The following is a 13,091-nucleotide window of genomic DNA, read 5'->3' as shown; positions in this document are numbered from 1 at the left end:
CTCCCATCAGCTCATCACCTGCAGTATATCTACTCCGGGTCTTCATCCACTTGTCGCCAGATTGTTGTTTCAACCTCTGTGGTAGTAACCTCTTGGCCAAGCTCTGCAAACCTTTTGGTATTTTTCTGACTCTGCTTCCTGTTTGTTTGCCGTCTGCTAACTTGTGTTTTGTGTCCATGATCACCACTTGCCTGCCTGCCTCCCGTTCGCTTCTGCCAGTCTGGGTTAGGTATAGGGTTAGGGTTAGGCGCTTCCTCCTCATTCCCTCTGCCACGCCAACCGCTATTCTCTCCCTGCTCTGGGGAGATCTCTGGATCATGACAATATACATATATGGGACTTACAAATAAAAATATACCTAAAAAAATAACTAACCTTTAATAATAACCCTTTCCTGAATTGAAAAACTAGGGTAACATCAGTGGTACCCATCTACTGAACATCAGTGATACTTTAACCCCCCCCGCCACAGCCACAGCCAGTTCACCGTGCTGCCGTCTGACAAGAGACGGCAGCACCAGTGTGTCAGATTTTCTGTTGTCATATCTCAGTAATTTGAATATCTTTGGGTTTTGGTCTGTTGGTTGAACAAAATAAACATTTAAAGACCTCATGGTGGGCTAAACTTTTTTTTTCCCACTGTTTTCTGACAAAATGAAACTATTAAAACGAGGTGAGTGTTAGAAGCAGCTCTAAAATAAATTATTAGGAAACAACAATGCCAGAAAGTCACAGGTTAGATCAAACACTGACTTACAGAGAAATAACAGAGCTTTTAATTAGGTGGACCTGTTCCCTCAGATGAAATCCTGTTTATATATATATATTTTGTGCAATATTCTGTTTACTACTCAAGTGCAATATTAGTTTTTCCTTGTTAGTTTTTCTTATTTATTGTTACGGATATACCTCAATTACTCTCGACAGTACATGCACCTCCGCTTTTACTATTATTTATTACATAATTAGTGACATTGTATTTTGTACTGTACTTCACCATCTACCAGTAAACCCACTTCGTACTCGACACTTAGTTTATCTTATACTTATACCAACATGTTACTTAATTTATTTATTTCTGACCTGTTTATAGTGTATAATATCGTTTTCTCCTGTGTGCACTGACGTAAAGGCGAGCTACTGTAACAAAGAGTTTCCCTACGGGGATCAATAAAGGATTTCTGATTCTGATTCTGATAAGGTATATCACAGACGGGTCTCAGTGGGCTTTACAGGCCTTTAATAGTGACGCTTTGTGACCAGAACAAACTGAAGATGAGGAAAAATAACCAAATGAAGCTAAAGACATGAAGAAGAAACAGTGAAGTTCAGTTTGAGACTGTCATCCTTGTCAGACGACATTAACGATCGACACAGAGACAACAAAGACACATCTGAATGCAACACAGCACACACTTTATTTCACATGCTGACAGTATGACATCACTTCCTGTTCATAGCTTTCGTCATGATGACATTAAAAAACCTTAGATTTCATCATCACTATGGATTTCAGCACCAAAACACTTGACTTGCTTCAACAAACCACTGAACAGAGGCTAATGCTAATGCTAACGGCAGTTAGCAGAGACAGAAAACATGAAGGCGGAACTACAGAACATGGAGGATTACATCATCACCAGGAGGCGTGGCTTCACAGTAGAGATGCAGGGCTACAAGGTGCAGTTGGCTTCTGGAGAGAGTCGACATTTAGCCACCGTCAGGTAGGTCTCCACCTGTAAACACAAACGTCATAATCATTACCTCATTACATAATCATCATCTTAATAATCTTCATCATCATTACATCATACCCCTCCTCTTCCTCACCTTGTGCATGTCTTTCTTGAAACAGGCCAGCAGTTCGTATGTTCGTCTCAGTGACTCGTCAGCTCCCAGACTTTGATAATAGTTCCCATAAGGAGCCAGCTGCAGGGCGGAGCTATCAGGGAAGATCTCGGCTCCGTCCTGATTGGCCTGCAGGATCAGGTGGTTACTCACACAAGTAGGGTGGTTGGTTAGATTAGATTAGTGTGTACGAAATGATGTGTGTGCGTTCTCACCCTGATCAACAGCAGGATTCCCGTCTTCAGTTCCGAGAGTTTGGGTGAAATCTGGTTCCTCGGAGCAGAACCTCCAGACAGAGAACGACTGGGAAACTCCCAAGACTCAACCAATCGATAGGAGATAGACAACAGCTTCAGAACCTGGAACCAATCAAACGATAGACAACAGCTTCAGAACCTGGAGCCAATCAAACCAGAGATGTGTTGTGTTGTGTTTTCTGTTTATGTTAATTGAGTTTCTGCAGTGACGAGAACAATATGGAAACATTAAACAGGCTCCAGACAAACAGAATGTGATTCATTTATTTTCTGAATTAGTTATTAAATTGTTGTTTCCTGCGAGTACGTCTGACACACAGTGGTAGAATAAGAGAAATACATGTATGTGACACCTGTACTGTTTCAGATGTTTGCATGTTTATCAAAAAATAACAAAATGTGACATGAAATGTCTGCTCAACAGTAGTGACAGCTGGACACATTTTACTCATTTACATATGAACTAGGGGTGTAACACTAAGCTACTATCTGTATCTGTTTTTATCACAAAACATTTGTATCTGTATTTGGATTATACTAGAAATAGTCCAATCTGCTACCTGTTATGCATTAAAATTGTTTCTACTACCATTTCTACTCATAGATATAGCTATATATTTAGCTGCCAACGAAATATATTTGAACCATGTACCTGAATTATTCTAATAATAGAATATATTTGAAAGCCACCTTCAAAAAAGTCTAAACAGTCTAAATACAAGCAGAGTAACTGTTAAAGGTTCTGATGGGAACTAAAAGTGAAAATAGAACAGGAGGTTAGTGGAGAAGTCAGAATTGCATTGGACGATATTGCATGATTTTCTTAATAAACTGGGGGTTGTGTTTATAGTGGGAGGAGGCTCAGATGATTGTTGGTCTGAAGTGTATGTGATGAAAAATGTAGTAATGTGCAGTTAGAGGAGGTTTAGATTAAATTACATTTTGTTTGAAATGTCCATTTAAAAACTGAGAAAGTTATTGACAAAAATGTGAAAAGCCCATTAGCTATTATATTATTATATTTGTCCCATTAGCAGCATTTTAGAGACGGCCCCTAACTTCACAGTGCCAGGCTTCAATATCTGATCATCAGGTAAAAACAACACCTGCGGAACATCGGTCATCTTTATACTGAACTACTAATCTGGTGAAAACTGATGCAAGTATTGCTGCAAAAATTCTGTTCAGAGTGATTTATCTCTGCATATAATAATATACAACACACATAACAGTATTGTGTAGTATTCTCACAGAGCTGCGTTGTGTCTCGTGCTTGTCGATGGGGCTGATGATGTAATCAGAGTTGCAGAAATCCTGCAGGAAGATTTTGTTGAGTTGACGCTGCTCCTCCGTCTGCAGAGAGCTCTCCTAACAGACACAAATACACAAAGTAATACACACAACATTTCACACAGATGTTTAATGGGATACAACAATGAAGTGATGACATTTTTTACCCAAAAGGTCAAAGGTGAACTTCACTGTGACATCATCATGTCCTGAAAAACCCTTTTTTGGCCATTTTTCAAAACCAAAACTCAGGAACAGATGGGGAGACTGTGACCATATTTCACAGCTAGTCAGACACTGAATAGGGGACACTTTTGACTCAAAGGTCAAAGGTCATTGTGACCTCAAAATAGGTTTTTAGGCATAATTTAAGAATGAATTGGGCGATTCCAGATTTCACACACATGTTGACTGGGACGACACAAAGACTAAACAATAACTAACACAGTACGTGCTTTCCTCCATCTCATCCATTCTGCCTTTCCTGCCTCATTCTGAATTTCGAGCGTCATCGGAATCACGTGACTGCAAACAACAAATTGGAGCGCGCCTAGCTAATCGTGATTCTGTGAGTGAGTTTCACCTACAGCTCATAGAGAGGCTTCACATCTAAAAATGCCCGGAGAAAACAAAAGCAGCACATTTTGTGCAGCTCTACTCTATAAGAATCCATCTTTACATAGTAATCAAGTACATGTGTCCCTGTTCAGCTAATACATCTATGATAATTCATTAATCAGTTCAACACTTTATATTCACTGGAATCAGACATATGTATCATCAATATAGTGATAACTTACATTTAACCAGAAATACACTTTATACCTATTATTCTATTCCTTCCAAGGCTTCACTACATATATGAGTCTGGACAGACGTGGATGGAAACTGCAACTTCATTGGTTGGTGGATGACCTGCAATTTTCTGATGTTAAACTCTGACAAAACTGAAGTTATTGTACTTGGCCCCAAACACCTCTGAGACACATTATTTAAAGATATAGTTACTCTAGATGGCATTGCCCTGGCCTCCAGCAGCACCGTAAGGAACTTCTGAGTTATCTTTGATCAGGACTCATCCTTTAACTCCCACATGAAACAAACTTCAAGGACTGTCTTCTTTCACCTACATAACATTGCAAAAATCAGGCACATCCTGTCTCAAAATGATGCCGAAAAACGAGTGCATGCATTTGTTACTTCTAGGCTGGACTATTGCAATTCCTTATTATCAGGCTGCCCAAAATAAGTCCCTTAAGACTCTCCAGTTGATCCAGAATACCGTGGACGTGTACTGACAAGAACTAGGAAAAGAGATGATATTTCTCCAATATTAGCTTCTCTGCACTGGCTCCCTGTAAAATCCAGAATACAATTTAAAATCCTTCTCCTCACCTACAAAGCTCTTAATGGCCAGGCACCATCATATCTTAAAGAGCTCATAACACCTTATTATCCAACTAGAACACTGTGCTCCCAGGATGCAGGGTTACTAGAGTCTCCAAAAGTAGACCGGGAGCCAGAGCCTTCAGTTATCAAGCTCCTCTCCTGTGGAACCAGGTCCCAGTTTGGGTTCAGGAGGCAGACACCATCTCCACATTTAAGAGTAGGCTTAAGACTTTCCTCTTTGATAAAGCTTATAGTTAGGGCTGGCTCAGGTGAGTCCTGAACCATCCCTTAGTAATGCTGCTATAGGCCTAGACTGCCGGGAGACTTCCCATGATGCACCTCTCTCCTCTCTCCTCCTCTCCCTCTCCGTCTGAATGCATTTTTATCCCATTGCTGCATGTTACTAACTCGACATCTTCTCTCTCCCGTAGTTTTGTGCTTTCTCGTCTCTCTCCTCTCTCCTTCTGTCGCTTTCAGCAGGTATTTCTGCAGGTATTTCTTGTGGGCCGCCGCTGCTGCCGGAGCTGCAGAGTCTGGATCTGTGGATGTTCCTGCAGAGCCACCTGCCACCTGCTGCCCCGTGTTCCTGCAGAGTCTGGATCTGTGGTTGTGGGCCACCTGCTGCCCCCGTGTTCCTGCTCGACAACTGCTGCTACAGTTGTTGTTATTGGCTCTGTTACTGATGCTGACATTATTTTTCCTATAGCTGTCATTCCTATTATTATTAATTTCTTAATATTACCACTACAATTACTATTCTACTATTTAAAAAATTCTAGATGTTATTTGCATTGTGTTGGGTTCTGTACAAGGGTTCTGCCTCTTAAAGGAAGTTTTTCCTTGCCAAATTTGCATTGTGTCTCCCTCTCCCTCACCCCCCCAAAACCCCTCTCTCTCTCTCTCTCTCTCTCTCTCTAAATCTTTCAAAACCTAACACGGCAGCAGTGGATGGTCACCCACCAATGATTCTGGTTCTGCTCCAGGTTTCTGCCTCTTAAAGGAAGTTTTTTCTTGCCACTGTCGCCAAATGCTTGCTCATGGTGGGATTTGTTGGGTCTAAGTAAATTGTATTATAAACATTACGGTCTAGACCTGCTCTATAGGAAAGTGCAATGAGATAACTTCTGTTATGAATAGGCGCTATATAAATGAAAGTTAATTGAATTGAATTGTCTCTGTTTTGTGTTTTTGTCTGTGTTGTGGGATTTTTGTCTCATTGTCTTTTTGTCTCTTTTGTGTGTTTTTGTTCCTGTTGTGTCTTTTTTGTCCTTGTATGTTTTTCTCTCTGTTATGTGTTTTTGTCTTTGTTTTATCTCTGTTGTGTCTTTTTGTCTTTGTTGTGTGTATTTGTTCTTGTGTGTTTTTGTCAGTTTTTTCTCTGTTGTGTCTTTTTGTCTTTGTTGTGTGTATTTGTATCTGTTGTGTCTTTTTTTGTCTGTGTTGTGTCTTTTTGTCTCTGTTGTGTCTTTTTGTTCTTGTGTGTTTTTGTCAGTTTTTTCTCTGTTGTGTCTTTTTGTTGTGTCTTTTTGTCCTTGTTGTGTGTTTTGTCTCTGCGAGCTGCTGTAAACTTACGAAGTCAGAGAAGAGTCTCTGAGCGAGCAGGTGGAGGTGTTGAACTCTGCTGACAGCTATGGAGAACAGACGCTGGCTGTCTGTGATTGGTTGAGAGGAGACGCCCAGAGACACCACCGACAGCAGGAGGACAACTGACAGACAATTAAGAGACAGGTGAGAGAAAGGGGAGCGAGAGACAGTAAAGGGACAGGTGAGAGAGAGACGGGGAGGTTCAGACTCACCTGTTCTCAGGTAACAGACACTTTACGATCATTAATGTTCATTTTATAATAATTAATTTCAATTAATCAAAGTTCACTAAAGTTGTTTTAATAAAGTTTTTTGGGTTCAAACTGTTGCTCTGCTGCTTTAAACCTGCTGATGTCACAGTACACCACAGTGCAGTGTGACATCTGGTGCTTCAGTATTTACCAACTCCACTATTTCTCATCGGGTTGCATCACAAGAAATCAAAAATGATAACTAAAAGGAGTAAAAAATATATATGTGTACTATAAAAAATAAACAAGAATAAAACCACTGATCTTCATGTCTTACCTCTGTCCATGGCTGGTCTGGGATCAGTTCTGGTTCAGGTTCTGGTTTGGATTCAGGTCTGGTTAATCTGAACAGAGTTCAGTTGTTCAGTGCGTTCTGGTGTTTCAGCTCAGAGTTTTGTGGTTTTATAGCAGAAAACTTGATGATTAAATTCAACAGAAACATGAAACTAACAAACAACCACGTGTGCGTGTGTGTGTGTGAGAGAGAGAGAGTGTGTGTGTTCTCTATTTAACATTAACACCTTTATAATAATATTTATAGAGCATTACAAAACTGACTGTTGATGGTTTAATTGATTTTGAGGGGAAAACACTGAAAACAAGACAAAGGAAACATTCAGATTTTTGTTTGATTGAAAAGTGAAAAAATTGTGACTACACTACTGTCAGAAGGAAGAATCTACAAAAAAATGAACAAATAAAAAATGTAATCTTTACCTAAAGAGGAAACAATATTAAATCATTAATTAATTATTATTATAAAACAACTGAATTTAAAACAGAATATACAACTCATTAGGACTGATGTGAGGTTTATTGATGGTCTAAAATGACATTATTGATGATGTCACACAGGTCCCAGACAGTCAGTGTTGGCAGTGGTCAGTTCTCATATGGTGCTTTGTCCATGGGGCTCAACACATAGCCCTGTGGGGAGTGTAAGGGTGGAGGAGAGGTGAGGGCCCAGTCTAACAGTCTGGGGGCAGTTGGTCAGAAAGTCCTTGATCCAGTGGCAGGTGGGTTGGGAAAGTGCTTAAGTTAGTAAGTTTAGTAACCAGTTTGCGGAGGATGACAGTGTTAAAGGCAGAGTTAAAGTCTATGAAAAGCATCCTCACATAGCTCCCCTGGTGTTCAAGGTGGGTCAGTGCAATGTGAAGAGTGGTAATGGCATCCTCTGTAGACTTATTTGCTCTGTAGGCAAACTGGTATGGGTCAAAGGTATGTGGGAGCACTTCGAAGCACTTCATGATGACTGGTGTGAGTGCTACTGACAGTGGGATGATGGATTTAGACAGGACCAGGTTGAAGATCTTTGTCAGACCTTGGATAGCCGGTCTGCACATTTCTTCAGCACACTTCCTGTCACACCATCAGGTTTCGTCAGATTCCCCGCTCTGAGCAAACGCCTCACATCATGCTCCTGCACAGTGAGGATGTGGCTGTTGGAGGCTGGTGAAGGTCTTTCACCTCAAAGTAAGCAAAGAAACAATTAAGTTCCTCTGCCAGTGAGATGTCACCATCGACAGTTGTGCAGTTGCTGGTCTTGTAGTTGGTGATGTGCTGGATGCCCTGCCACACCTTCTGTGGGTCATAATTGGTGAAGTGGTCCTCAATCTTCCTCTTGCAGGCTGCTTTAGCATCCATGATGCCTTTCCTCAGGTTGGCTCTAGCAGCACTGTATAAGGCTCTGTCGCCAGACCTGAAGGCAGTGTTATAGTCCTTTTTGACCTCCTTTGTCATCCAGGCCTTCTGATTGGGGTACACCCGGAGGTGTTTGTCGATGGTGACATTGTCAACACAGTTCTATATGTAGCCATTGTGAAGCTCAGTGTGGCGCCTCCTTCTTGGCAGTCCCTGACTCCGGCTAATCCAAAAATGGGCAAAGAAGTGGAGCTGAGGCAGGCTGAATGTAGCCTGGTTGCTGAAACCACCTAGCGGCTAACCACCTGTGACAACACCCACCTGTCACTCAAAGCGGCCATTCCCTTAATTATGCATAACTTTAAGCCTTAACATAATTTAAATGGGTGAGTTATATAAAACCTCTTCCCATAAGTTGCCATGAATGGGGAAACTAGCTTTAGAGACCAAAGTCGTTTTTTGTACCAGGCTGGAAACATGTTTATTTCTGCTGTAAAGTTTAACACGGGGTGCTTTGGGGACTGACTCCCTTTTGGAGCCTCAAGTGGCCATTCAAGGAACTGCTGTTTTTGGCACTTCCTGTTGGCTTCATTTTTCAGCCCTGGAGGTTGCTGCTTGGGTGTGATCGCACGACTGAACTTAACACTGGCAAACAGACAAACAAAAACACACATAAAAAGCACAGAAAAGGAGAGCGAGAGCATCAAGCAGGCTGAGTCTGTGCGCACCACCATCGTATCTTATACACATTCATACTTATTAAATATTCTTTTGGTTACCATCTACTCTCCACTCCCACCTCTAGGCTCTGCACTATGGGTGATAGGGCACAACTGAAAACTCACTTGTTTGAATGAGTTTTTCCTGGTGCTTCGTAATGTGTATATTATGATTTCTTTCTTTTATCTGTATATATATTTCTTTGCTGTTGTTGTTCTCATCTTTTTCTTACCACTGTTATCTTTTGATGTCTTGATTTGTAAAGTGTCCTTGAGTGACTTGAAAGATGCTTAAAAATAAAATGTATTATTATTATTAAAAGTGGACATTACCTCAGCGAGGACTCACGTTCCAAAAGTGAGAAGACAGCAGATTAAAGAAATTAAGTGTATAAAATAAAAACACTTCCTTTAATTATGAAATTATCTACAAACTGAAACTACAGACAGAAACGTCTGAAAGAAAAATTACTCATTAGAAATAAAGTCTTAGATTCCACAAAACAGACAAAATGAAACAGAAAAGTGAAAGTTAATGTTGAAACACTGTTATTATGAATCTTATTATTTATTTACCTTTTTTCTTTCTTTGTTTTTGTCTTTATTTTCTTTCTTCTTTACTCTTTGTTTTTTCTGCTTGATTTTTGTCTCAAATTAAATAAATTATAAGAAAAAAACACAGAAAAGAAGTCTGAAGAATAAACACAAGGATTTATGAAAATAAAAAACAACAAATAAATGAAGATTAACAAAAGAAAGACAGCCAGCAGAGTGTTTTATTAAGTCAACTTCCTGTCGTTAGTAATCATTACAAAGAGTCAATTAAACCTCCAAGAAGAGCAGAGAACAATAGTTTCAAGAGTTAAAATCATCTGAACAGAAAGGAGACAAAGTAAAAAATAATATTTATATTTAATATTTGTTTTAATGTCCAGTGAAAGTTATTCAGCTGTAAATTCACTGATAAAGTCCATTTAGTATAGAAGTACTCCAATCTGTTACTTCAGTAAAAGTACCAATACTACAGTGTAGAAATACTCTAGTATTAAAAGTAAGTCCTGCATTCAACATTTTACTGTGTTAAAGTACAAAAGTATTAGCAGTGTTCGTCACTTTAATATTTTAATATTGCAGCTGGTAAATGTGGAGCTAATTTTAAGTCAGTATATATATATATATATATATATAGTATATATGTATATTATGTACTGCTGGGTAGTTTATTGTATTTTGTATAAATCTGAATTTGTATTTTTAATCTGAAATGAAGTGGATCTGAAGTACAAAGTAGCAGAAAATGGAAATAATCAGGTAAAATACAAGTACCTCAAAACTGTATTTAAGTGCAGTACTTGAGTAAATGTACTTAGTTACTTTCCATTTCAGCCTGCTACAACATTAAAATGCTGCTTACACAATAATCAGTCTTAGTAATCCAAAAATAAGTATAATGTAAAACTCTGACTGTCTTGTACTTTAAGTACAAAACAAAAGCATGGCCATTAGTATTTTGTTTATCTGAATTATTCCCAGTGGTGGAATAAATATTCAAATCATTTAGTTAAATAAAAGTAGCAATAAACAGATACAATAAAAAGTCCTGTGTCTCTTCAGTAGAAGTACAGAAGTATTATCAACAAAATGTACTTAAAGGTGGGGTATGCGATTCTAATCCAATACACGTTTTTTTTGTCAAATTCAGCGAATATTCATGGCGCTAATGAAAAAACACCGGTGTTTGTACATTTCTGTAGCACAGTTTGCTAACCCACATCCGCTAACCCACAACCTAGCTGTTAGTTCAGTGTCATTGTTCGCTCTATATCATGATATTTTTCATGGTATTGGATTTCTCCAAAACCTTTAAAGTATTAAAAGTAAAAGCACTCAGAATGGCCCCTCTCAGTATTATTGGATCAATGACGTATTAATATGTAAGCGGTAAAATCTGAATCTGAAAAGTAACCAGTAACTAAATAACTGTATATCAGTTACCACTGATTTAGCAGCAGTCCTGTAGCTTTTGATCATGTCACCTGATCTTCATCAGCAGATGATATATTTTTTTCAATGTCATAGAACTGTAGATGTTGAAAAATGTTCATGTTTATATTCTTGATGTTGGAAAGTTTCTAAAATCAACACTGAAGTTCAGCTGCTGTAAATGTTTCTGACTGATCAATAAAAAAATCAATTCAAATCTAAAATATCAGAGTTCATTCTGAGACAATGCATTAAAGTATGTGACATGATCACTGTGTGTTGATGCAGTGTGTTACCTCATAACAATAATTGAACTTGAACATCAATAAATGCAGATTTGAACTTAATGCAACAAGTTTTAACACTGTTTTATACAGTATGAACATGAATGGAAAACAGTGGAGACCTTGAACTGTAGATCTCTCAAACACAGCAGCAGGTCTGTAAAATGTTTTAAATGGGATCAAACATGAAAAATAAAACCCTCGTCTGGTTCTTTAAACTAATTAACATCTGCAGGTTTTTAACAGGACGATTCAGTACAGCTGCAAAACTGTGGGATTACAAATAATAATAATGTTTAAAAGTAAAACTCAAAACTGAACAGAAATCCATCTAACTAAATGATTCTGAAAATGTCTCAGTAAGGAACAATGTGAATATTTAAAGCTGAGGTTCTGTAATTTAGTAGATTTAGAGGAAACACGTTTCTGATGTAAAAATGTAAGATCCACTTTTAGAAAACAGAGTCAGATGTTTGATGTTTTTGTCCTCAGAGATCTGAATTTATTCATAGCTGTCACTGATCTGAGGTCAGACATTTAACAGTTACATTACACAGGAAACTGAATTTATTCAACACTCCATGACAGCGATACGACCCGAGCAACATCAGCTCAGATACATGAGACAGCAAACAGAATTAACAGGTTTATCTAATTAAACTTGTCAACAGAGGAGGGATCCCTCTCCCAGGACGGACAGACAGGAAATAGATGTGTGTACAGAATAGACCAACATAATAAAATTACAGTCTGGCCAATCATGATGACAAAGTTATGAATAGATTGTAACATATATGAAGACTACGGATCTGGGAGGATGCCAATTCAATTCAATCAAATTTTATTTATACAGCGCCAATTCATAACAGAAGTTATCTCATCGCACTTTTCCTATAGAGCAGGTCTAGACTGTACTCTTTATAATATAATTTATTTAGACCCAACAAATCCCACCATGAGCAAGCACTTGGCGACAGCGGCAAGGAAAAACTTCCTTTAAGAGGCAGAAACCTCGAGCAGAACCAGACTCAATGGTGGGTGGCCATCCGCTGCTGCCGTGTTAGGTTGGGGGGAGGGGGTAAGAGAGCATACAGTAGCACAATGCAAATTCCACATAGATAATAAATTAATAATATTAGGAATGACAGCTATAGGAATAATAATGTCAGCATCAGTAACAGAGCCAATAACAACAACCGTAGTAGCAACAACAAGCTGATAGTAGCAGTTGATCAGACTCTGCAGGAACACGGGGCAGCAGGTGGCCCACAACCACAGATCCAGATCCAGACGGGGGCAGCAGGTGGCCCACAACCACAGATCCAGACTCTGCAGGAACACGGGGGCAGCAGGTGGCCCACAACCACAGATCCAGCTGCAGCTGGAGGCAGAAATACCTGCTGAAAGCGACAGAAGGAGAGAGGAGAGAGACGAGAAAGCACAGAACTACGGGAGAGAGAAGATGTTGAGTTAGTAACATGCAGTAATGGGATAAAAATGCACACAGACGGAGAGGGAGAGGAGGAGAGAGGAAAGAGGTGCATCATGGGAAGTCTCCTGGCAGTCTAGGCCTATAGCAGCATAACTAAGGGATGGTTCAGGACTCACCCAAGCCAGCCCTAATTATAAGCTTTATCAAAGAGGAAAGTCTTAAGCCTTCTCTTAAATGTGGAGATGGTGTCAGCCTCCCGAACCCAAACTGGGACCTGATTCCACAGGAGAGGAGCTTGATAACTGAAGGCTTTGGCTCCCAGTCTACTTTTGGAGTTAAAAGTAGTGAACCTATAGTTTACCTATAAGTTAAAACATATAGGTAAAACAATAGCCAGGAAAACAGTGTAGCAT

The 13,091-nt window shown here is 39.3% G+C and overlaps 1 protein-coding gene across 1 annotated transcript; it reads right to left on the bottom strand.

Moving 5' to 3' along the window:
- Positions 1-1,395: 1,395 nt before the first annotated feature.
- On the bottom strand, positions 1,396-7,045 carry gh1 (growth hormone 1). The gene is made up of 6 exons (XM_044182315.1): positions 6,897-7,045; positions 6,357-6,490; positions 3,357-3,473; positions 2,064-2,207; positions 1,831-1,977; positions 1,396-1,736 (listed from the first exon to the last, which is right to left on the bottom strand). The coding sequence occupies exons 1-6, from the start codon at positions 6,904-6,906 to the stop codon at positions 1,674-1,676; spliced, it is 615 nt and encodes a 204-aa protein (XP_044038250.1). The 5' UTR covers positions 6,907-7,045; the 3' UTR covers positions 1,396-1,673.
- Positions 7,046-13,091: the final 6,046 nt, after the last annotated feature.

Source organism: Siniperca chuatsi, linkage group LG21, assembly GCF_020085105.1.
Source record: "Siniperca chuatsi isolate FFG_IHB_CAS linkage group LG21, ASM2008510v1, whole genome shotgun sequence".
Lineage (NCBI taxonomy): Eukaryota > Metazoa > Chordata > Actinopteri > Centrarchiformes > Sinipercidae > Siniperca > Siniperca chuatsi.
Note: the sequence above shows the minus strand (reverse complement) of the source record. Positions and strands in the feature narration are given on the sequence as shown.